This window comes from Canis aureus, chromosome 12 (assembly GCF_053574225.1).
Source record: "Canis aureus isolate CA01 chromosome 12, VMU_Caureus_v.1.0, whole genome shotgun sequence".
Taxonomy (NCBI): Eukaryota; Metazoa; Chordata; class Mammalia; order Carnivora; family Canidae; genus Canis; species Canis aureus.
In genome coordinates, this window is record NC_135622.1 from 43,443,991 (window position 1) to 43,468,765 (window position 24,775).

The window sequence follows — 24,775 nt, forward strand, 5'->3', positions numbered from 1 at the left end:
GAGAAGGTAGGAAAAGTAGGAAAAGGGAAAGATAATGGCCATTTCAAATGTAAAATATTTTGACCTGAGGGAGTACAACAACAAAAGAGGTTGCTTTCCCCAACTTCAATTACTTATAGAAAGAATTCCTCTACCAGGAGGAAAGGGAGGCCATTGTCTCCACTGCAATCAGAAATGATTCATAAACCAGTTGTTCTTAAACCTTTGAACTCAGAATTTATCCCCACTATCAAAACTAACCAACCAACCAACTAACAATCTCGCTTTTCCCTCTCTCTTTCCCTCCCCTCCTTCCCTCTCTATAACCCTTCTTCCCTTCAGTCCCTTCCTTCCTCTCTCTTAAAAGTTCTACCAGCTTGGGGGTACCTGGCTGCCTCAGTCAGTATAGCATGGAATTTTTGATCTCGGGACTGTGAGTTTGAGCCCCACATTGGGGGTAGAGTTTACCTAAAAAAAAAAAATACCAAAAACTTCCATCACTTTCAACCCCCACCCAGAAACTACCTTCCCTGACCTTGTGCATTCCAGATGTTTGAAGATCTGTTGAAGACTTCTGTTCATTGACCAGAGTATATATTCCTGGGCCCATCCCACAGGGAGTCTTGAAAAGCTGGATACAACAGAGTGTGTCAGTGTAATTGAAGTGATATTAAAAGTACTAATAAGGAAACCAATAAGAAGAGTGGCTTAAGTTAGAAAGGAAACTACTATCACAGTCAGAAAAGTAAAACAGTACTAGGTATCTTTCTCCTAACTTTACAGGGTTTATCAGTAGGGTAGGCTGAAGAAAGAAAGAATAAATAGTGACGATCAATTTTACTCACTTTGTCAGGTTAGCTTCAGAGCAACCCATTCTGAGATTTTCTTCCCACTGGGAAGCTGGGAGCAGAGGTAAAGAATCTGTTAGAATCATAATTATTGATACCACCTAGTTCAAGCCACTTGTTTTACAAAGAAGAGATCGAGGGTGAAATCATGTCCAGAATCATAAAGTTAAGTAGTGATAGAGCTCAGACGTAATGTAGGTCTAAGTTTTTATATTTTAAAATATACTATGCCACCTTTACCATGTAGTGGATGTAAGTCATTGGAAACAGCTGGAACAATCACGGTAGTAGGGAGTTGGAGTAAGGGAAATAAATCTGTAATACATATTTTTTCCTTCAAAGGAGTCTATTCAGCGTCTATGGCAGGGGAAAAATGTATCGAAACTTCCCCCACTAAAGATCTCATCAAATTTCTTTCCTGATACTTTGAGTTTTGCATAAAAGGAAATTAGGAAAGAAAGCATGAGGAACAGAAGCATAGAAAGAACTATAAATCAGTTTACATCTCTTTGGAAGTTACCAGAAAGAATTCAGCATCTTTGCAGATGTTAGGAAGAATAGGCACATTTCTTTCACTTATACAATCTTTTTCAACCTCCCTCCCTCTACCTGTTATTAAAGTCTACAGTCTAAAAGCAGACCCACTGTTGATTTGTCATTAGCCTTGAGCTAAAGAATAAAGTATAAGATCTCTCTGACCTGTGAATTTCTGGATCTTTTTCAATTTATGCTGCCTTGAAGTCTAGAGGGGCACAAAAAGGAAAAAAATAAAACCAGAAAATGTTCTAGGTTAGAGAATTTATCAACAGCACATTTCGTCTTACAGATACAATTATTGATCCAGTTGGTAACCATAACCACAGCAACAATTACCACCCCATTCACTTATTCATAAATCATCTAATGAGCGCTTACTAACTTCTAGGCATTACGTTAGGTGCCAGGACTACAAAAGTAAATGAGATCCCTGTATTCTGGGAACTCCCATTACTGGGGAAAACAGAGGTCTAAACGCCTAAGTTACAATATCATGTGGTAACAGAAATATAAAGGTTAGGGAATAAAGAGGACAGTGGTTAACTGCCTGGGAAAAAAGGAAAAAATTACTCAAGAAATTGCCAATTGAACTGGAGTTTAAATTATCACCAGAAGATTTTTAGGTAAAGAGAGAGCATTCCAGCCAATGGGAACATCACCAAGAAGATTATAAAGTCATGATTTGTTGGGTGTACTTTTGCTAAGTAGTGAGAGATGAAACTAAAATATAGGTGGAAGCCAAGTTGTTCCAGGTCATTTTATTTATTTATTTATTTATTTATTTATTTATTTATTTATTTATTTGACAGAGAAGAGAGCACAAGCAGGGGGAGTGGCAAACAGAGGGATAGGGAGAAGCAGGTTCCCACTTGAGTGGAGAACCTATTCCATCCTAGAATCCTAAGATTATGACCTGAGCCAAAGGCAGACACTTAATCAACTGAGCCACCCAGGCACACCCCAGATCATTTTAAAGACAGAAGTGATATGTGTTGCCACTTCAAATAAAATAATTTTTATTTCTTCCTTTTGATTCAGGACATCAGTCTCTGAGAGTATATTAAAACAGTCTATACAATTTCATTCATAATATTAGCAAATGTTTTAGCTAAGCAATCCGATGTTGGACAGAAGTGTTGAAAGTAAGATCTCCCAAGAACACTAAGGTGGTTTAACCTAAGAAAGTAAACCAATGTGATACACCACATTAATAACACAAAGAGAGCAGCACCTGGGTGGCTCAGTGGTTGAGTGTCTGCCTTTGGCTCAGGTTGTAGTCCCAGGGTCCTGGAATCGAGTCCCCCATCAGGCTCCCCATGAGGAGGCTGCTTCTCCCTCTACCTATGTCTCTGCCTCTCTGTGTGTGTCTCGAATGAATGAATGAATGAATGAATGAATGAATAAAACCTTTAAGAAATAACATGAAGAGGAAAAACCTGAACAATTATGTCAACTGATGGAGAAAAGGCATTGGCAAAATCCAACACTCACTCATGATTTATAAAAAATAGAAACACTCAACAAACTAGGGTTCGAAGGGATGTCCTCAATATAGTAAATAGTATTTATGAAAAACCCTCTGCTAATATCATTCTTCACAGTGAAAGACTGAAAGCTTTGCCTTTAAGGGGGGGAACAGACAAGGATACTCACTTTCACTACTTTTCTTTAATATTGGACTAGAAACTTCAGAGCAATTAGGTAAGAAAAATAAAAGCCATCTCAATTGGAAAGGAAAAAGTTAAACTATCTCCATGTCTATTCACAGATGACATAATCTTGTTGTCAGAAAATCCTAAGAATACACACACAAAAACCCAATTAGAGCTAATAAACGAATTTAGAGAAGTTGCAAAATACAGTAAATCAGTTGCATTTTTAAAAAGATTTTATTGATTTATTTGTGAGAGACCCAGAAAGAGAGAGAAAGAGAGACAGGGGCAGAGACATAGGCAGAGGGAGAAGCAGACCCCCACAAGGAGACTGAGGTGGGACTTTACCCTGGACCCCGGATCACCCCCTGAGCTGAAGGCAGACGCTCAACCGCTGAGTCACAAAGGCGTCCCTGACATGTTGTTTTTAACTTGCTTTAACTTCAGAGAACAAACTGATAGTTACCAGAGGGGAGGTGGGTGGGGTATGGGTAAAAACAGGGGATTAAGAGTACACTTATCTTGACAAGCACTGAGTAATGTACAGAATTGCTGAATTACTATATTGTAAACCTGAAACTTATATAACACTGTATGTTAACTATACTGGAATTAAAATTTTTAAGTAATAAAATAAAATTTTCTGTTCTGAAGAAAGAAAGTGGTCTGTAGCCTAACAGCAGTAACAGAACCTGGGAACTTGTTAGAAAGGCAGACTCTCCGGCAGCCCCGGGGGTGCTCAGGGGTCTAGTGCCGCCTTCAGCCCAGGGCGTGATCCTAGAGTCCGGGGATCCAGTGCAGGGATGGAGTGCTGGGATCAAGTCCCACATTGGACTCCCTGCATGGAGCCTGCTTCTCCCTCTGCCTGTGTCTCTGCCTATTCTGTCTGTCTGTCTGTCTGTCTCTCATGAATAAATAAATAAAACCTTCAATAAAAATAAAAGAATCACAGGGTTAACCAACTGAGCCACCCAGGCACCCTCTGCCATTTTCCTTTTTTTTATATAAATTTATTTTTTATTGGTGTTCAATTTGCCAACATATAGAATAACACCCAGTGCTCATCCCATCAAGTGCCCCCCTCAATGCCCGTCACCCCCACCCCCCGCCCACCTCCCCTTCCACCACCCCTAGTTCGTTTCCAAGAGTTAGGAGTCTCTCATGTTCTGTCTCCCTTTCTGATATTTCCCACTCGTTTTTTCTCCTTTCCCCTTTATTCCCTTTCACTATTTTTTATAGTCCCCAAATGAATGAGACCATATAATGTTTGTCCTTCTCCGATTGACTCATTTCACTCAGCATAATACTCTCCAGTTCCATCCACGTCGAAGCAAATCGTGGGTGTTTGTCGTTCCTAATGGCTGAGGAATATTCCATTGTATACATAAACCACATCTTTATCCATTCATCTTTCGATGGACACCGAGGCTCCTTCCACAGTTTGGCTATTGTGGACATTGATGCTAGAAACATCGGGGTGCAGGTGTCCCGGCGTTTCATTGCATCTGTATCTTTGGGGAAAATCCCCAGCAGTGCAATTGCTGGGTCGTAGGGCAGATCTATTTTTAACTCTTTGAGGAACCTCCACACAGTTTTCCAGAGTGGCTGTAGCAGTTCACATTCCCACCAACAGTGCAGGAGGGTTCCCCTCTCTCCACATCCTCTCCAACATTTGTGGTTTCCTGCCTTGTTAATTTTCCCCATTCTCACCCCTCTGTCATCTTTCAATTGCATATGGGAATAATATTTATCAGAAGCATTCAGCCTGGCATTCAAAGCCCTCTACAATGTCATCTCTACCAATTTTCTAAAATTTTCTCTCATTGGGCTCCCTATTCTACGCTCCATCCTCATAGGTGTCCTCTCTACACACATCCAACACTCTTCAACTTCCCATGCTTTTTCTCAATCCATTCCCTACAACAGGAAAGTCTTCACTACTCTCTTCCATCCACACTATCCACCTTCAAAGCCCTACCCTTCCTCTGAAGCATAATTCAAACCCGAGCGTTCCAGAGGCATTTTATAGATCTCCCTGCTTCAAAACACTCCACCTCCAACGTCTGCAGCAATATTTATACTTCTGTTAACTCATCACGTTCTCTTTCCTTGGATTATATATACAGACCCATTTGATCATCTCCCCCAGTTCACCTCGAGCTCCTAAAAGGTGGGAGATGGTGTTTTATTTTTCTTCAATGTCTAGTATGCTACCACATATAATAGGTGCTCGAGGTTTGTTGAAACAAACTGAAAGGAACAGGATCGAGCATGACTTGTACTTATCGAAAAGACATGCATAGGAACGATCTCAACTCCCCTCTTTCCCCAGCCAGTTCCTCTCATGGCCCAAGATGTGGGAGTTGCCATGGCTTCGGGGGCAGAGACAGGGAGCAGTGAATTTCAAGGGAGGGTTGCATTACATACCTTGGAGTCTGTCTTGGTTGCCACCTGCTTCCTGCTCTGTTTCCCAGAAAAGAGTATCCAAAGTCCCCATGCAAGGAAACCAAATAATAGTAGAAGGCTGACATACGGTGGAGGCGGCATGGCCAGCCCCCAAATCAGTGCCATTATTCAACCCAATGCTCCTCTCAACCCAATGCTCCTCTCAGCTCCTCTCCCTCAAGGCTGTGTGTGACCCCATATGACGTCACAATGGAAATTTCAAGGTAAACCTGACAGGGCCCAGCCAATGTCCGAGCTGCTGGCCTCTCTCCTCTGAGCCATACCCATCTGCTGCCCTTTTCTGCACCTGCTCACGGGTTCTGTCCTGACAATCAATGCTCAAGGAAGCCTCCTTTACAATTCTACTAGGATTTGGCTGGACAACTTGTCATAAAGTAGAGAATGTGGAGTCAAATTTCAAAGGCTCCAAGTCACCTCTCTTGCACTAAAGCATCTTCTCTGGAACCAGTCATTCCTTAGAGGTTCAGGTATGGTGTCATATGTTCCCAAATCACAAATTAGAATACAGAGTCAAATACATTTAAGAAAGCTTGGATATCTTAAGTAAACACTCTCAGAAAAATGTGATACATATAATTTCCTACTCCAAGGCTTAACCCATTTCTTAGTTGCTATAGCACTGAAACAGAGAAGAGATGTCACGTAGGGAAATTAAATAATCTCAGAGGATCACTCTACTCCAGAATCCAGGGTCTCATTTTCTAGAACATTTATTATATCATTACACCCAGAGCTACCTGGATTTTCTATGCTAATTCACTGTAAACAAAATTTACAAGGAATCGGCCTATGCTATAATAAAGATAAATAAAACTGGCCCGGGTATTTTTTCTTATGCCAATGTTAATCTGGAAAATCAATTCAATTAAATAACTGTTGAATAGCAGGCACTGTTTTTGAAAAAGGCAATTATGGTTCTCACTTTATACAATTTTCAGTCTATTGGTGCAGCCAAAGTAATATTCTCAGAAAGCCCATCAACAAGGAAATGGCTAAATAACATATGGTATGTCCAAATTATGAAATACTTTACAGTCACTATAAAGATAATTATAAAGAGCCATACTTGTCAGGCTGAGCACACATTATGTGGCAATACTACTATATGCCAGCCTGGAGAGCTAAGGTTAGGGCCGGAGGTACAGTTTTGGTTCTTAGAATACATTTGCACGGTTTGACAAGGACTTTTTAAAAAAAGATTTTATTTTTTTAAAGATTTTATTCATTTATTCATAGAGACACACACAGAGAGAGAGAGAGAGAGAGAGAGGCAGAGACACAGGCAGACGGAGAAGCAGGCTCCATGCAGGAAGCTCGACGCGGGACTCGATTCCGCGTCTCCAGGACCACGCCCTGGACCGAAGGCGGCGCTAAACCGCTGAGCCACCCGGGCTCCCCAAAGATTTTATTTATTAATTTATTTATTTGAGAAAGAGAGAGATCAAAAGCGGTGGAGGGGGGAGTGGCAGAGGGAGAGGGAAAAGCAGGCTCCTCACTAAGCAGGGAGCCCAATGCAGGGCTCTATCCCAGAACCCCAGGATCATGACCTGAGCCAAAGGTAGACACTGAAGCCACCCAGGCACCCCACTTTTTTCTATGCGTATATAAAAATATATATTCTTAGTGTCTTGAATATTTACTCACCATTATGTTTGAGCCATCTATGCTCTTTGGTACACCTAGGATTCATTTTTATTATTTCATTACACTGCATAACTACTGCATAACTTATTTTCCAATTACGATATTGACGGACATTTGGCTTGTTTTCCATGTCTGGCTATTATAAACAGTGCTGTTAAACACATCCTTGTCCATGTATCTTGCTGGATATATATTCCTAGTTCTTTCCGGTAGCGGTTCTCAAGCTTTAATATACACCAAAATCACCAGGAGGGTTTGTTAAAACACAGACTGCTGGGCTCTCCCCCTAGTATTGCTGATTGAGTAAGTTTGGAGTGGATCTTAGGAATTTGGCATTTTTAAGGAGTTTCCAGGTGCTGCTGATGCTGCTGTTGGACCAAGGACCGCACATTAAGAATCCCTGATCTAGGGCAGCCCCTGTGGCTCAGCGGTTTAGCGCCGCCTACAGCCCAGGGCGTGATCCTTGGAGACCCGGGATCGGTGAATGGCATTTCTTCCTGCCTCTTTTTCACACCAACGTGTGGTATTGTCAGGCTGTTTCATTTTAGCCAATCGGGTATATGTGGTAACGGTATTCCATTGCTTCACTTAAATTTCTCTGGTTACTAATAATTACTAACTTGTGAACACACTTTCATGAGTTAATTGGGCATTTTGTTTTTAAACATAATACTGTATTCTAGCTGCTAATATTTTGTTTAGGATTTTTGTTACCTATTTTCATGAGTGAGGCCATCCTATAATTTTTCTCTCTTGTTCTGTCTTTGTCAGGCTTTTGGTATGAGGGTTGTGCTAGACTCCTGAGTTGGGGAATGTTGTTTTGTCTTTTTCTGTAATGCCCTGAAAAAGTTTGCATCAGACTGGAACTACTTGATCCTTCAACATTTGCTATAATTTGTCGGCAAAGCCATACAGGCCTGGAGGTTTCTTTGAGTGAAGTTTTTTTTTTTTTTTTTAAGATTTATTTATTTATTCATTCAGAGAGAGCAAGAGAGAGGCAGAGACACAGGCAGAGGGAGAAGCAGGCTCCACGCAGGGAGCCCGACGTGGGACTCGATCCCGGTCTCCAGGATCACATCCCGGGCTGCAGGCGGCGCCAAACCGCTGCGCCACCGGGGCTGCCCTTTGAGTGAAGATTTTTGACTAAAGATTTCATTTCCTTGCAGGTTACAATGCTATTGAGAATGTGTAAATTTTTTGAATCATCTTTGGTGTGTTATATTTTTTAGTGATTTTTCTTTTTTTTAAGATTTGTTTATTTATAAAGACACACACAGAGAGAGAGAGGCAGAGCGACATAGGCAGAGGGAGAAGCAGGCTCCCTGCAAGAAGCCTGATGCAGAACTCCATCCCAGATCCCAGGATCAGGACCTGAGCACAAGGCAGAAGCTCAACCACTCACTGATCCACCCAGGCGTCCCTCTAGTAAGCTTTCTATTTAATCGACACTTTCAAATGTATTGACATAAAGTTATTCAAGCACAGTTCTGTCTCCTTGGTTTTATGATATTGGTTATTTGTGTCTTCTTGCTGAAGATATGTCAGTCTTAATTCTTTCAAAGGACCAATTTTCTGTATGTTTTCTTTCTACTTCAAGAATTTCTCTCTTTGTCTTTATTATTGCCTTACTTCTACTTTCGTTTTTGCCCCAGTTTTATTGGGACAGTTCTACTTCCTTTGGATTTATCTTGCTGTTTCGTTCCCCTAATTTCTTGAGATAAATGCCTAGATCATTCACTTTTAATCCCTTTTCCCTAACATATGCATTTGAGAGTATAAATTTTCTCCTAAGTACTACTTTAGCTTCATTCCACAAGTTATGATATGTAAAAATTTTATCATTCTCTTTCAACTGTTTTCTAATTTCCGTGATGATTTCTCCTTTAATCCATGGGTTATTTGGTAGTTCATTTTAAGTTTCTAAGCACAGGGGGATTTTCTAGTTATCTAACAAAGTTGCACTGTGGCCAGAATGTAGACTTTAATTTCACTCCCTTGAAATATTCTAAGACTTTATTCCCACACCATGGTCAGTTAAAAAAATTATTTGCTTAAAAATACAATGTATTCGGCAGGTGTTAAAAATAGTCTCTTCAAGGACACCTCAGTCGGTTAAGCACTGGAATCTTGATTTCTGCTCAGGTCAAGATCTCAGGGTCCTGGGATGGAGGGCCACATCGTGCTCCACCCTCAGCAGGGAGTCTACTTGGAATTCTCTCTCTCTCTCTCTCTCCCTCTGCCCTCCCCTTGCACTCTCTCTCTCTCAAATAAACAAATCTTTAAAAGAAGTTTCTCCAGAGTTTTCCTTTGGTGGCGGGGGTGGGGGGAGCGTCTCTATGACCATTTGGTCAATTCTGTTCATCTCAGTGTTTTCAAGTCTATATTATTCCTTAACTTTTGTCTGCTTTTTTCCCACTAGTTACTAAGACAAGTATGTAAAATCTTTCATAATGATCGTGGGTGTATTTCCCCTTTGAACACGGAGGTGTTTTGCTTTATGTATTTTTAAGTGTTATTTAAAAACATTATTTATTCCTGGTGAATTAAATCTTGTATCACTATGAAGACCCTCTTTAACAATACTTTTAGCCTTTACTTCTTTTGTCTGATACTAATATTGCTATAGCAATATTCTCTTGACTGATACTTGCATAGTGTATCTTTTCCCTTTCTTTTACTTACAACTTTTCTATATCTTTTTGTTTTAATGTTGGATAAACAAAATCTAAATATATGCAATGTGCAAGAGACACATCTAAAACAAACAGATTTTATTGGAGCACTGATAGAGTAGGCAGTTAGGTAGACAGAAGCTGGAGGCAAGGATGGTGATAAATGGTTACACATTAGAAGCCTGAAGGGGGCACAGCATCTTGAAGTTGTGGCTTCCAGGACCCCTTGGCTAATAGGCCAAGAGCCCCAGATGCAGGACGGGCCACTCTCCTCTCCCACCTCTGCTCCAGGGTAACCCCCAGACTCATTATAATGCATTCACGTTGTGTTTTAGCCCTACCCCCAATCCCAAGAGGGAAGGTTGCCCTGACGGTTCTGGGACAAACTTTGTAAAGTCAGAAACTAACCTCTCCCAACCTGTGGAAGGAGTCCCACAAAGGATTGGAAGCCTCCATTAGAGACCACCCCATACACACACACACATAAAAAGAAATGACTCCTGTAACCTCGGGGCAGTTGCCACCACTGAGCCGGCCCACTCTCCCACCTTGAGGGTTTACTTCCTTAACAAACTGCTTTGTTCTTCCTACTTTCTTCTGTCTTCGTTTTTTAATTTTTTTTAAGTTTTTATTTTTTTAAAATTAAAAAAAAATTTTTTTTAATTTAAATTCAAGTTAGTTAATATATAGTGTATTATTCATTTCAGGGTGGAGTTTAGTGATTCATCAGTTGCATACAACACCGAGCACTCATTACATCACAGGCCCATCACCCAGTTACCCACCTCCTTCCCAACTGTCTTTATTAGAGTATGGATCCTCGTGGAAATTGTTCATAGGAAACCCAACAACTGAGACCTCCATTCATACAACACAGACTCTCCCACCCTGAACATCATGTATTCCATTTGCAGTTCCATTACATGTTCCATTATATTTAATGTCATCACTAAAGCATGAGATTCAAAATTACCCTTTTACTTGGCACTTTCTGTTTCACCCTGTTTTATATTTCGTTTTTTTTTCTCATTTCTTGCCTTTTTGTTAGATAACTAGGTATTTTTAATGAATTACTCAATTTTTTCCCTTTATTCATTGGAAGATAAACTCTGGTCTTGTTCTTTTAGTGCAAGGATTGACAAATTATGGCCTGTGGGTCAAACCTAACCTGATGCCTGTTTTTTGGTAAATAACAATGTATTCCAGCACAGCCACACTCATTTTGCACATTGTCTATGTCTACTTTGATGCTATGACAGTAGGTAGTTAGAGCAAACACCACAGGGGGTCTGCAATGACTAAAATATTTACTATCTAGCCCTTTACAGATAATTTGCAACCCCATTTTTAGTGGGTATCCTTTGAAATGCAATGTATATATATACATTTTTTCTTAACATACCAAATTCTTAAAACCTCCTCTTTATGGATGATAAATCAAGTCCCTCAAAATCTTTTTTTGTTTTTAAGATTTATAATTCATGAGAGACCCAGAGAAAGAGAGGCAGAGACATAGAGGGAGAAGCAGGCTCCCAACAGGGAGCCTGATGCAGGACTCGATCCCAGAACCCAAGGATCATGACCTGAGCCCAAGGCAGATGCTCAACCACTGAGTCACCCAGGTGTCCCCCTCGGAATATTTTAATTATATTTTCCCCTTCCCGCATAGACATTATTGTACTCAGGAATTTTATTTTCTTAATAAACTCTGTTTTGGAATCATTTTAGATTCACAGAAAAGTTGCAAAGATAGCGGTGAGTCCATGTATGCCCTTCACTCAGCTTCACCTAACGTTACTGTAGAACGTTGGTACATTTGTTAAATCTATGTGATAACATTGGTACATTTACTTTTAACTAAATGCCAAACTTCATTCAGATTTCACCAATTTTCCCACTTACATCCTTTTTTTTGCCTAGGATCCAATCGAGGGTCCATGTTGGATTTAGTTGTCATGCCTCCTTAATCCCCTTGGTCTATGACAGTTTCTCAGTCTTTCCTTGTTTTCTCTGACCGTGACAGTTTTGAGGAGTACTGGCAGGTTCTTAAATTTAGGTTTCTGTTTTCTGTATGCTTAGACTGAGGTTCTGTGTTTTGGGGGAAAAAAACCACAGAGGCGACATGCCCCTCTCATTACATCACATCAGGCAGTACATGAGATCAGCTGGGTGTTGCTAATCTTCATGACCTGGCTAAGGTTGTGCTGGCCAAGTTTCTCCTGCATGGAGCTCTCTTTTTTCTCTTTCTATTCTAAGTGCTTTGGCAGCAAGCCCCTAAGTGGAGCCTACATTGTGGCTGGAAGGAGTGAGAGGTGGAGTGGGGTATATCTACACAATGTTGTTGTTGTTTTTTTAAAGATTTTCTTTATTTATTCATGAGAAACAGAGAGAGAGAGAGACAGAGAGAGAGGGGCAGAGACACAGGCAGAGGGAGAAGCAGGCTCCATGCTAGAAGCCCCATGTGGGACTCGATCCTGGGTCTCCAGGACCACTCCCGGAGCTGAAGGCGGCGCTAAACCGCTGAGCCACCTGGGCTGCCCTATCTACACAATGTTATTTGGAATTCTTGTATAGAGAAAATTTGTCTCCTCTTATTTGTTCAATTCTTTTGTTATAGCAGTACAAACTCATGCATACTTATTTTGTACTTTGTGTTTTAGTCCAATACAACATTATTTCTTTTGTTGCTCAAATTGTTCCAACTTTGGCCTTTGGGAGCTCTCTCGGGTTGGCTCCTTTTTCCTTTCAATATGACCCAATCCTTTTGTTTTTATGGATGCTTTTTACTTTCTGGCCTTACAAGATGCTCCTGGCTCCCCTGCCTGTCTCTTTCTCCCATGACAGAGCAATGTAGTCACTAGTTTACAGGTAAGCCCCAATCTTCTCTCTTCCAGGAAAGAAATATTTTACACTGCCTAGATTCAGTGCCTGAGATTGACCCACCTGTCCAAATTATAGCTGAATTGGGATCAGATATTAGACATTTGCTGTGTTCCATCCCTGGAGCCACATTGGGGCCCCTTAATCACCGGCCTTACTGTTCCACGTGCCTGGCCCCAGCCTATCTACTATTCAAGACCAACTACGTTACGAAAAGAACAGTTATTTGGAGGAGAGATCGTGGGCTCCAGTTTTTAATATAGTAAGTTTGAAATATATGCAATATCCAAATATCTTCCACCCTTACCTCTTACTTGTCTTCAAGCAATTGAGTATAGCAGGAAATTGTTGACTTCGTCTTCCACAATCCAATCTTCTGGGACAATCCCAGTCTTCTGGGACAAATCCTTCCATCATTTCAGCAGAATTACTGCCTTGTGTTGTTGATAACAGATTACACCTTTCTTATCTCAGAAGTTTACTTTCTCCAAAATAATGGTAAATGTTGTCATCCTACCATTTGTCTCTGCATAATTCTAAAAAATCTTTGAATCTCTTTAGCTCTGCCTAGAGGTCAGATTCTATTGACAATGACCTGACTCTCTGATATTGGAACCACAACAGTGTCCGAACATTTCCAAGTTTTCTTTGGATGTTCCATCACCCTACCTCAACCTCCTTTCTTCCAAAATTTTCCTTGACTCTTGGCCTACCTTATAATATCCCCCCAAATAATTCTGGCAGCTCTCCGTACCTAGCTTGCTGTTCGAATCCACTTCAACTCTCTCTGTCTTGTGTTGGAATTGTTCCTATGTTCTCATGAATTCCTGGGGGTGGGCATCAGACCATAGCCATCTTATCTCCTCCATATGCTTGACTGTCTCCAGCACCTACTCCACCTAGTTCGTTACACCTGAACATCTTACACAACTGTCCAGCAGTTGAATCAACTTGATAGCATTGCACCATTCAAGTACATGGCAAAAAACCAAACCAAACCTAACCAAACCAAAACAACCTCTGGACTTCTACAGTCCTCCTGCATCCATCCTTGGGGAAATATGACCCTGAACCATATCCATTCCACATGTGGAAGTGGGGCTACTGCACATGCTGGCATCATTGACAGGATCAAGGGGGTACTTTTCCCTCTCCAGTACTAGAAAGCTGGGTATCTCTTCTACCCTGACCCAGCTGTGATGCCAAGAAGAGAGAGGAATTTACCCAAAGAAAACACAAGCAGGAGAGTTCAGGGTAAAAAGAAGCAGAGAGCTTTTGCAGGAAGACCCTTTCTTCACTGTACACATTTTGAGCCATAGAGTTAGGAAGAGGCGTTTTGGAGGATGAAAAACAAAGGGATGACACTGAGAAGTCAGGGGAGTAGTGGCTGAGGAAAGTGGCACTGCTTAAGGATCTAAGGTCCAATGTAAATGTACAGCAGGAAAAGAGAGCTCAGATAGAGGCTGGAGGCACACAGACATTTAGAGAGCACTTACAGCTGCCTTTGAGAAGTGGGTTACTCGGGATCCCTGGGTGGCTCAGTGATTTAGCCGCTGCCTTCCGCCTACGACAAGATCCTGGAGTCCTGGGATCAAATCCCACATCAGACTCCCTGCATGGAGTCCGCTTCTGCCTCTCTCTCTGTGTCTCTAACTAATGAAGAAAATTAAAAAAAAAAAAAGTTGGCTACTCTATGCTTATAAAACTAAAATCTGTTTGGCTTCTTGGAAGCCACTCTAGTGCCTCAAGTTTCCAGAGAGCTTCAGAGGTTTTACATGTGTGTACTTCTCGGGCACAAGGGGGAGCCAACTCTCTATTCTCAGAATCGTATATCCTAGGCACCAAACAGCTGGCATGGGTCTGGGATGAGCAAGGTTTGCCTTTGATATATCAAAACAGGTGACAGCTGATGTCTAAAATGGACAGAATACGGCTTTATTTCTTTTAGATTTTATTTATTTCTTCAAGAGAGAGGAGAGAGAGAGCATGAGCAGGAGTGGGGGAGAGCAGAGGAAGAGGGAGAAGCCGACTCCTCACTGAGCAGGGAGCCTGACCCAGGGCTCGATCCAGGACCCCAGGATCATGACCTGAGCTGAAGGCAGACACTTAAAACTGACTCAGCCACCCAGGCACCCCCAGACAGGACACATAAAACTGACTCAGCCACCCAGGCACCCCCAGACAGGGGCTTCTGAGTGTTTGTCATGTCTCACCACCAAAGGCTCTTCAGCACCCCAGAGTTCCTTATGTTCCCCTTACACACTTGGGCAGGGTCTAACCTGTGGATGTAGTTTTCATTCTAGTGATAAGGAACCTGTCCTGCCTAATTGGGATTCTTTTTCTGGGTGTCCTATGTGGGGGACACAAGTTTTTCCCTCTTCCTCTGGAATTATCTATGTTCCCCGCTCTCCTTCTTTGTGTGATTCTGTGCAGGTGCGCACACACATGAACCTAGGTATTGGAGATGAGGATACAGAGAGGTTGGAATAAGGTCTGGATCAGTGGCCAGTGAAATGGGCTTGGTGGGGACAGAGGGAGGAGTAAAGAAACAAACCGGTTGTTGGGACCAACCATGCCACTCATCTTCTCCCACCTCTAATTTATTGATTCTGATCTACTGAGTGAGGAAGGTTAACTTTCCAAAACAAGGCATTTCACTTTATTTCTGAAGTCAGAACATGCCAGTAACAGTGGAGACCGCTAAGAACTTCCCCAAGATAGAGAGGCTCTTTCTCCCCATCCTGGGCTGCAGGTAGCACGGGGACTGGGCCTCTCCTCCCACCACACGTGCTGCTAGTCCAATGGGCCTCCGAGGGCTTCACCGCCCAGAAACACCAGTTCACACCAGTTCACAGCAGGGCAGGCTCTAGTGCTTCCAAGGGGTCCGTGCTGCGCTTGCGCCCTGGCCCGGTGAGGGCGCTCCTGACAGCCTCACAGACTGACGGAGCTGCAGCCAGGTGCGCCTGCGCCTCAAGGATGGAACACTGGAACAGGAGGCTCAGCAGGGCTATGGGGATATCACCTGTGGGGAAGAGGTCGGGACACCTGAAGCCCGAGAGAGTGAGGCCATGGGGAAGGAACCCTGGAAGACCCAGAGTGTAGCGTGTGGGAGGGAGTCAGAAGCCACTAGGTTGGACGCTAGGATAGAAGAGAGTTACCAACACCAGAAATTGTAGTGAGGTGGGTTAAGAACAGAGAGAAGCCTTCACCCGGACCCGAAAACTCCTATTCATCTTTAAGACCCAGTTCGAAGGCCCCCTTCCCCCTTTCCTGACTCCCCTCCTAAGCAGAACTGAAGGCCCCATTTCTGCACCCCTCTGACGCCATTCGCACGTCTGTGCCTCCTGTCACAATCACGTCTCCCTCAGGAACAGGGAGCTTCTTGGCAGAATGTCACTGAGCCTTGTAAACCCAGTACCAAGCAGAATTTCTCCTACATACAAAGGACTCGCTAAATGTTTGCTGAATGACAAGCTGCCGGCAGGATACCTGTTCCTTCTCGTGTGCGGTCTGGATGTGGACGGAGATCGGAGAAGCCCGAATATCATCCGACAGTGGCTGGGGGAAGTGGATCACCTGGAGGAGGGTCTCGATGCACCGAGCCTTGGGCTGTCCAGAGAACCGCTGTGGAAGAAGTGGGAAGGTCAGTGCTGGGCTAGGAAGCCAGGGGGAGTGGAGAATGGAGTCGAGGAGGAGAAAGAAGTGGGAGATGGGACAGGTGCATGGGATCCTGAAGACTGGCCATGGAGGCTGTAGAGAATTGGTCCCTATAGGTGATCCCAAACTCACAGTCCCCAGGTGTGAAGAAAAAGGGTTAGTGGTGGGCTTTGATTGGCTAGGTTAAACTGAAGGACTTTTTAAAGATTTTATGTATTTATTCATGAGAGATACAGAGAGAAAAGCAGAGACATAGGCAGAGGGAGAAGCAGGCTCCGTGCAGGAAGCCTGATGTGGGACTCGATCCTGGGACCCTGGGATCACGCCCTGAGCCTAAGGCAGATGCTCAACCACTGAGCCACCCAAGCGTCCCAAACTGGAGGATTAAGAGCAAATTGGTCATACTTTCAGCCAAATCACCAGCAGCCCCTCCTGGTTTCTTCCTTAACCCCATCCATCTTTTACACCTCTGCCAAGACTGCTCACCTGCCAAAGCTGATCCTGTTTTGTCACCACCCTTTCCCTCTGCTAGCTCAGCACTGCCCAACAGAAATATAATGTGAGCCACATATGTAATTTAAGATTTTCTAAGTGCTGCATTAAAAAAGAAACAGGTGAGGGCTGCCTAGGTGGCTCAGTTGGTTGGGCATCTGCATCCAGCTCATGTCCTGGGATCCAGTCCTGCATCAGGCTCACCACTCAGTGGGGTCTGCCTCTCCCTCTCCATCTGCCTCTGCCTCTTCTGCCAGCTCATGCTCTCTCTCTCTCTCTCTCTCTCAAATAAATAACAAAATCTTTAAAAAGAGAGAGAGAGAGAAAGAGGGGGAATTAAAAAGAAACAGAGGGCAGCCCTGGTGGCTTCTGTTTTGCTCTAGTACATTTGAACTGGACGTTCCTTGAAATTCTACTGGACTTCGGCAAGGATCATACAGTTAGACACTTCATTGTTCTTTTTTCAATGTAGGTTTTGTCTCTCCTCCACTAGATGAGCCACTCTGGAATGGCAAAGACTGGATCATACTCTGGATCTATCTCTGATTTCCCCTAAACATACCAACCCCAGGAACTAAAAAAGCATAAAGCACTTTTCTTTTCCTGGTTGGTTGGTTCTACTCATTTGAGAAGGTTGTTTTAGGGATGCGGCGGGTGTTCACTAAATGCTCATTGATTGACTGATTCCCTTTATGTAGAGTTCTGAGACTTAGCAAATAAAAATACAGCAAAATAGGAATTTCAAATGAATAATGAAAAATATAGGATTAGTATGCCTCAACTCTTGCACCGGACATACTTATACTTAAAAAAAAAAAAAAAAAAAATCCTTTCATGACCATCTGTTGTGCTCTCTGCTCAGCAGCCATTCCTCATCCTCCTAGTACCAGCACCTTGATCTTCCTCTGGGGAACTATGGCTCTGCCGTTCTGAGGCCATGCTGTTTGTCTGAGGCTCCCTTCCCACCCTATTCCTCCAGTGCCATCCCATGGCGAGAGCACATGAGCCAGGCCTGGGTAGAGAGCTGCTTTCCCCTGGAGAATAGTGACTGGCTCAGGAATGGCATGTGACCCAAGACAAGCCAGCAAGAGCCCTTCCTGCCAGGCATTCGTGGGAATCACAGGGACAGATAAACTCTCCTTCCACTTGGGTTGCTACCTTGGTGGGATGCTAGGCTGGCACTGCTGGCGGCCAGTTATGCCACCTACTGGAGAAAACCTGCCTGAGAATGAGAGGGACACAGAGGAAAGTAAAGGGCTGACATTCTGGAGCACATTGCTTTGAGTATCTGGATCCAGCTCCCCTGAGACTTCAGTTACATGGGCCGGTCATTTGCCTTGTTTAGCTTAAACCACCATGAATTAGACTTCTGTCACATACTTGTAACTGAAATAATCTTGTCTGATAGTTATAATCTCAGACATTTACCCATGCATGCACATACACTCCCTAGAGTGGAGGATGACTCTGATAGGAGGAAGTGGAGGTGCAGGAGAAAAGTCAGCCCTTAGCCCCACGTGTCCCCTTATCTCTGTGGCAGTCTAGGCATGAGACCAGGCCCAACACAGCCCCACACAGCCCCGACCCATCATGGCCTACCTGCAGCATGGCCAGCGCCCGCCAGAAGAGCTTAGATTGCAGATGCGGAGGTCCAACATGTGGTTTTGGAGGATCTTCCCAAGAAGCACATGGGCCCCTGTGCTCACAGTATTCAGTATCCACTTGGTGCTTAGCTCATGCTGGAACTTCTAAATAGGGCACACATACGGGGGTAACGGAAATTAGAGGAGGGTAGAGCAACAGGGTGAATAGGGCCCTATTGTCTGTCACGTGGGAATCCAGGACCCAAATACAGACGTAATTTGTTTCAGCAACCCAGAGTTTAGATATTAGGATAGTCCCAGTCAAACCTGGTGGTGTCCCACATTTATGGTTTTGATCCCTAGGTACACAGATATCTTCTCTGAGTTCTTCCACAGAAGGGTTTTGCGCGTATCAGAACTTTCCTTCTGCTCTCCAGGTACCTGATACGAGGAGTCAAAGTCCTGGGCATCGTTCCATGAAACCAAAGGCCTCTCGGGAGCAGATAGTGTCTTATTCTGCTCCAGAGCCCCAATCTTTTTGATAATGGCTGATACATGGTTACTGATCAATACATGTTTGTTGAGAATTAATTCAATTTAACAATTATAACAACCTAATGAAATAGGATTTTCTATCCTCATTTTTACATATGTGGAAATTAGAGGTTAGAAATAAAGTAACTTGAGGGCCTGGGTGGCTCATCAGTTAAGCATCTGACTCTTGATTTTGGCTCAGGTCATGATCTCAATGTCGTGGGATCTAGCCCTGTGCTGGGCTCCACATTCAGCAGGGAGTCTGCTGGACATTTCTTCTCCTTCTGCCCCTCCTCCCACTGCTGATTCTCCCTCTTTTCTCTCGCTCCCTCTCTCAAATAAATAAACAAATCTTTAAAAAAAGAAAAAAAAGTAAAGTAACTTGAATAAGTTTATATGATAGTGAGATGCAGAATCAGGACCTAAATTCAGGTCTTCTAATTGGTGATGAGGGCGTTTCCTACTTGGCCACAGTCATCTCCTGGGTGAATAAGATAATGTATGTGAAAGCACACTGAAAACTAAAACGCTGCACAAACACATAGTACTGTGAGTATAAACGCCACCTGTCCTTAGCCCTCATCTCTTGCTCTTATAACATCTATTACTGCGCTTTGCATCTATTACTGTAACAGGAGTCCAGACAAGGAATTGAGAGGATTAATTACTGGGTCCTGGCCAGGCAAGGGAACAGGCTACCACTACTTCTGCCTCCTTCTGGCATTCTACAAATAGCAGGTCACACACACCCCTTGCAGAGGGTATACTGAAAATACTTAACAAGGGATTGACAAGGACATGAGTACTGTATAAGTACATTTGCAATGATGGGGATGGAGCTAGAGACTATTATTCTAAGTGAAGTAAATCAATCAGAGAAAGATAAATACCATATGATTTCACTCATGTGGAATTTAAGAAACAAAACAAACAAGCAAAGGGAAAAAAAGAGAGAGAAGAGAGACAAATCAGGAAACAGACTCTTAACTATAGAGAACAAACTGATGGTCACCAGAGGGGAGGTAGGTGGGGGATGGGTTAAACTGGTGATGGGGATGAAGGAGTGCACTTGCTGTGATGAACACAGGGTGTTGTCTGGAAGTGCTGAATCACTATACTGTACACCTGAGATGTATATGACACTAGATTAACTGACAGGAATGAATGAATGAATGAATGAATGAGTTTATTTTTTTAATTTTCTTTTTCATGAGAGACATAAAGAGAGAGGCAGAGATGTAGGCAGAGGGAGAAGCAGGCTCCATGCAGGAAGCCTGATGTGGTCCTTGATTCCGGGACTCCAGGATCATGCCTTGAGCCAAAGGCCAACGCTCAACCGCTGAGCCACCCAGGTGTCCCTACTGACAGGAATTTAAATAAAAACTGAAAAAAAGAAAAAGATATTGTGGCTCATTTGGCTAAAAGAGAAAGACAAAGAGCACGGAAAATCGACCAACCAGAATGAAGCTAGCTAGAATGCAGTACACAGATTGTCCAGTGGGAGAGAGAGCAATCAAATCTGAGTTATATCATTTATGTCACTAACCATTAGATAACCATTCACACCACTATCATTAACACAAAATATTTTAAAAACGGACGCCTGTGTGGCTCAGCACTTGAGCGGCTGCCTTTGCCTCAGGGCATGATCCCTGGGTCCAGGATCAAGTCCTGCATTGGGCTCCCTGTGTGGAGTCTGCTTTTCCCTCTGCCTGTGTCTCTGCCTCTCTCTCTGTTCTCTCATAAATAAATAAGTAGGGAATCCCTGGGTGGCGCAGCGGTTTGGCGCCTGCCTTTGGCCCAGGGCATGATCCTGGAGACCCGGGATTGAATCCCACATCGGGCTCCCGGTGCATGGAGCCTGCTTCTCCCTCTGCCTGTGTCTCTGCGCCTCTCTCTCTCTCTCTGTGACTATCATAAATAAATAAAAATTAATAAATAAATAAATAAGTAAAATCTTAAAAAAAAAAAACAAAAAACAAAACAATTTTTAAATCATCAATCTCTGCCCTGAAAACCATTCTCAATACTAAGCTTCCTAGGGGCTAATTTTCCTTTCCTTCAAGTTCCAGCTCAAGACACATCTGTTTGTAAACTTAAAACGTTCTCAAATTTTAAGTCAGTGTTGCCCAACAGCAATATGAAAGCCATACATGCAATTTTTTATCTTCAGGGTGCCTGAGTAGCTCAGGTGGTTAAGGCTCCAACTCTTCTTGATTTCAGCTCAGATCATGATCTTAGGGGTGTGAACCACAGGGTTGAGCCCTTTGTCCGGTTCCACACTCAGTGCAGAGTCTGCTTGAGATACTGTTTCTTCTTCTCCCTCTCTCTCTGCCCCTCCCCTGGCTCACACCTGTTCTCTCTCTAAATAAATACAATCTTTAAAAAACTTTTTTATTTTCTAGTAGCCACATTAAAAAGGGGAATCAGGGCAGCCTGAGTGGCTCAGCGGTTTGGTGCCGCCTTCAGCCCCAGGCGAGGTCCTGGGGACCCCGGGTCGGATCCTGTGTCGGGCTCCCTGCATGGAGCCTGCTTCTCTCTCTACCTGTGCCGCTCCCTCTCTCTCTCAATCTCTCTCTCTCTCTGTGTGTGTCTCTAGTGAATAAATAAATAAAATCTTTAAAAAAGGAGGGGGAGGGGATCAGGTAAAATTATTACATGTAATCAATATGAAAATATTGGGGGATCCCTGGGTGGCTCAGCTGTTTGGTCCCTGCCTTCAGCCCAGGGCGTGATCCTGGAGTCCCGGGATCGAGTCCCACATCGGGCTCCCTGCGTGGAGCCTGCTTCTCCCTCTGCCTGTGTCTCTGCCTCTCTCCCTGTGTCTCTCATGAATGAATAAATAAAATCTTTAAAAAAATAAAAAAATATGAAAATATTACGAATATTTTACATTATTTTTTCACAGTAAGCCTTTCAATCTAGTGTGTATTTTAGGTTTATAGTACAAGTCAGTTTGGACTAGTCATACTTTAAGTGTCCAATAACCACATATGGGTAATGGCTACTATATTGGACAGTGCACGTCTAAGTCCTCAGTGATTACTCCCTTCTCTAAACCCTTACTTTAGCATATTTAGGGTTTCTAGCTTTGTTTTACACTTACGAAGTAATTTCATCATATTTATCCAATCTTCCCAACACTACATTAAGATGATCTTCTTTTTATATTCCTGGTTCCTGAATACCCATCCTCCAAACCGCCTGGCATTATAGAAAACTCCATTTATTCTTCTGGCCAAGGGACAAGCTTTCTCTGATCAGCTATTTCACATTTCAGGGAATTTACATACATAAAGTACAAAAAAAATGAGGCACTATCCTACACTGAACATTCCATGGTTTTTGATTGAATGTAGTTCCAGGGGATCCCTGCGTGGCGCAGCGGTTTGGCGCCTGCCTTTGGCCCAGGGCGCGATCCTGGAGACCCGGGATCGAATCCCACATCGGGCTCCCGGTGCATGGAGCCTGCTTCTCCCTCGGCCTATGTCTCTGCCCCTCTCTCTCTCTCTCTCTCTCTCTCTGTGACTATCATAAAAAAAAAAAAAAAAAAAAAAAAAATTGAATGTAGTTCCAGCCCCTCCAGTGATGATAATCAGGATCAGAGCTCTATATACATACCACTTGTAGTGAATTTACAATATTAGGTTCCGGCAGCAATTTTAATCTCTTACCCATTCCCCAGGTACAGCCCATTTCATCATCTTGACTACTAGTATTTCTCTTCCTTTCGGTGGTGTCCACTTCTTCCTCATCCGAGTCTTCTCCCAACATCTTCTTCTCCAACATCATTTGCTGCTGCTTGCGCAATTCCTTCAGTTGCGTTACGGTCAGCTCGGATTCTGCCTCTCGGTCCTCCTCTGGTCCCTGATGAACCAAGCGAAAGAATTCTTTCAGAGTTCAGGAGTGTGGGAGTCACTTTCAGAAATATGGCAACGGGGACACGTGTCCGCAGAGGAGCCAGATTCCCCCACTTTGTCCTCGGGGACGGAGAGAACCTCCTTCTTCACAGAAAGCGTAAGCAACTCTGGAACCCAGGCCGGTGCACTCCAGAGATTTCCGCATTACGTTGTTCTACTTACCTGAAGAAGAAAGAGCCGGGTGCTGCCTCCAAAGCGAAGAACGTGCCCGACGTGGACGCGACGATAGGTGCGGGGTGGGATGCGGGTTTTGTTAAGAAAAGTGCCGTGGGTGCTTCCCAGATCGTAAAGGTAGAAGCCCGGCCCTTGGCCGTCGCATTCTCCTTCGAGGCCGGCCGCCCTGTGCTGCAGCACGGCGTGGTACCGGGACACCGAAGGGTGCTCCAGGCACACGTCGCAGCTAGACAGCCTCCCGAAGAGGCAGCAACTCGTCCCTTTCAAGCTGCGGGTGCCAAGGATGGTGCCGCCCTTGAGCGTCTCTAGGCTGTAGGGGGCCGAGGCGGGGCCGCCCCACGGCGGCTCCCGGTAAGGGGGAGCCCGGGCCGGGCCGCCAGCTGAAGGAGCCGCTGAGGGGGGCCGCGGCTGCTCCGTCGGTGGACTCCTGGTGTCCCCGCTGTCGGGCTGGACTGGCGGGACGTCGGGCTCCCCGGGGTCGGGCTCTGGCAGCGCCGTGGGCCTTTCCTTCTTTACCTCCTCAGGGTTCGAAGGACTGGTGGCCGGAGCTTTGCCCCGCACGACCGGGGGCACCGGCAGGGTTGGTTTCTTGAAGTCATCACTGCGCTCTTGCGAAGCCAGCGACTCGGACGGAGAGGGACTATCAGCCATCCTCGGGCGGGTGCACGCTCAAAATCTGTTCCTGGGAAACCTACCCCCGCAGTCTCTAAGTTCCTCTCTCCTCTCCCTCTCCGCCTCTCCGCCTCTCCTCTCTCTCTCTCTCTCTCTCTCTGTCTCTCTCTCTCTCTCTCTCTCTCTCAGCTCCCAGCGGCTTCTCTGGGCAGCGATGGCGGAGTTGCTCCTTCACCACCCACACACGACGTTACGAAGAGGGCAACATCACGGGAAGGGAAAAACAGTAAAAGGAGACCGAGGTGCTGTGAAAATGGGGACATCTTTAGAGGGTGCAACCTGTCGTAACAGCTTCCTGTGGCATATCCTGCGTGAGGAGAAGCGCTTCCGACAGCCTAGGACCACCCGTCACCTAGCCAGCTTTCGCGGGCCTGGCGACCCTCGCCTCAGGCCTTTCCGAGTCGTGCAGTCTTCCAGCCCAACTCCCGTGACGCGGCAGTGAATAGTCGCGCTTCCGTGCCACGGTCCAGGCCCAGACCTCCTCGTCTCCGAGCCGCCCCGCCCGGCATCAATGACTCCAGGCCCTTGCGCCTCCTCACCCTGACTGGGAGCTGCCGAGGACCGGGGCTTTCTTTGAACTTATTCTTCGTGTTCTTTTCGGTGAAATGAAGGTTTTATTTTGTTCTGTTTGGTCCCTTCGTTGACCCATTTCTTTGTTCATTTTGTTTTTTCGGAAGCCAGTTACTGAGACTGCATAGTGTAGTGGTTAGGGGCGCAGACTCTGGAGCCTGTCTTGATTTTCTCCCTCCGTCATTTGCGACGTTGGGCAAGACGGTGGGCCTCAGCTTCTGCCTCTGAAAAATGGGATAGATGTGGAGATTGAATTAAACAGTAAAGACAAAGCCTGGCACATGGTAAGCACGCAACAAATGCCAAATATACTGTGCGCCAGACACTGTACAAAGATCATGGGGGTAGATGGAAGGATAAACTCGACTGAGAGAAGTCTTAGTTTCAATCCAGGTATAAATGCTGTGGTGAAGACATGAGAAGTGCTGTGAGAATATAAGGAAGGGAGATTTCCTGGGGCGGTGATGGAGACTGGTGACCTAAACTATACTTAAA

General features: G+C 44.4%; 3 protein-coding genes and 1 long non-coding RNA gene across 17 annotated transcripts in view; 2 read left to right on the forward strand and 2 right to left on the reverse strand.

The window, feature by feature from the left end:
• Positions 1-6,280, reverse strand: part of LOC144324488 (uncharacterized) — a 24,685-nt gene extending 18,405 nt beyond the window's left edge. The window contains exons 1-4 of one of the 2 annotated variants that reach the window (XM_077915862.1): positions 5,444-6,280; positions 1,527-1,569; positions 825-879; positions 515-610 (exon numbers count right to left, since the gene is read on the reverse strand). In XM_077915862.1, the coding sequence (XP_077771988.1) occupies positions 515-610; positions 825-879; positions 1,527-1,569; positions 5,444-5,587 (338 nt within the window). In that variant the 5' untranslated portion in view covers positions 5,588-6,280. Of the gene's footprint in view, positions 1-514; positions 611-824; positions 880-1,490; positions 1,570-5,443 lie in introns of both variants that reach the window. The other variant, XM_077915863.1, reaches the window with a different exon arrangement.
• LOC144324530 (uncharacterized) lies at positions 4,520-19,120 on the forward strand. 4 transcript variants are annotated; one of them, XR_013389999.1, is made up of 5 exons: positions 4,520-5,949; positions 6,721-8,292; positions 8,376-8,551; positions 16,124-16,321; positions 18,774-19,120. It is a non-coding gene; the product is annotated as an uncharacterized LOC144324530 (long non-coding RNA). The 4 variants fall into 4 exon arrangements; XR_013390000.1 differs by having other exon boundaries at positions 18,848-19,120; XR_013389998.1 differs by lacking the exon at positions 18,774-19,120 and adding an exon at positions 17,300-17,562 and having other exon boundaries at positions 4,521-5,949.
• Positions 12,925-24,107, reverse strand: LOC144324517 (kanadaptin-like). The gene is made up of 4 exons (XM_077915969.1): positions 23,027-24,107; positions 22,619-22,811; positions 18,427-18,575; positions 12,925-16,302 (listed from the first exon to the last, which is right to left on the reverse strand). The coding sequence occupies exons 1-3, from the start codon at positions 23,687-23,689 to the stop codon at positions 18,562-18,564; spliced, it is 870 nt and encodes a 289-aa protein (XP_077772095.1). The 5' UTR covers positions 23,690-24,107; the 3' UTR covers positions 12,925-16,302; positions 18,427-18,561.
• LOC144324508 (STAGA complex 65 subunit gamma) overlaps positions 23,824-24,775 on the forward strand; it is a 30,165-nt gene continuing 29,213 nt past the window's right edge. For 6 of the 10 annotated variants that reach the window (XR_013389986.1, XR_013389985.1, XR_013389987.1 and 3 more), the window contains exon 1: positions 23,998-24,564. The gene's annotated coding sequence lies outside the window, so the exon portion shown is untranslated. Of the gene's footprint in view, positions 23,953-23,997; positions 24,565-24,775 lie in introns of those variants that run through there. The other 4 variants (XM_077915934.1, XM_077915930.1, XM_077915933.1 and 1 more) reach the window with 4 other exon arrangements.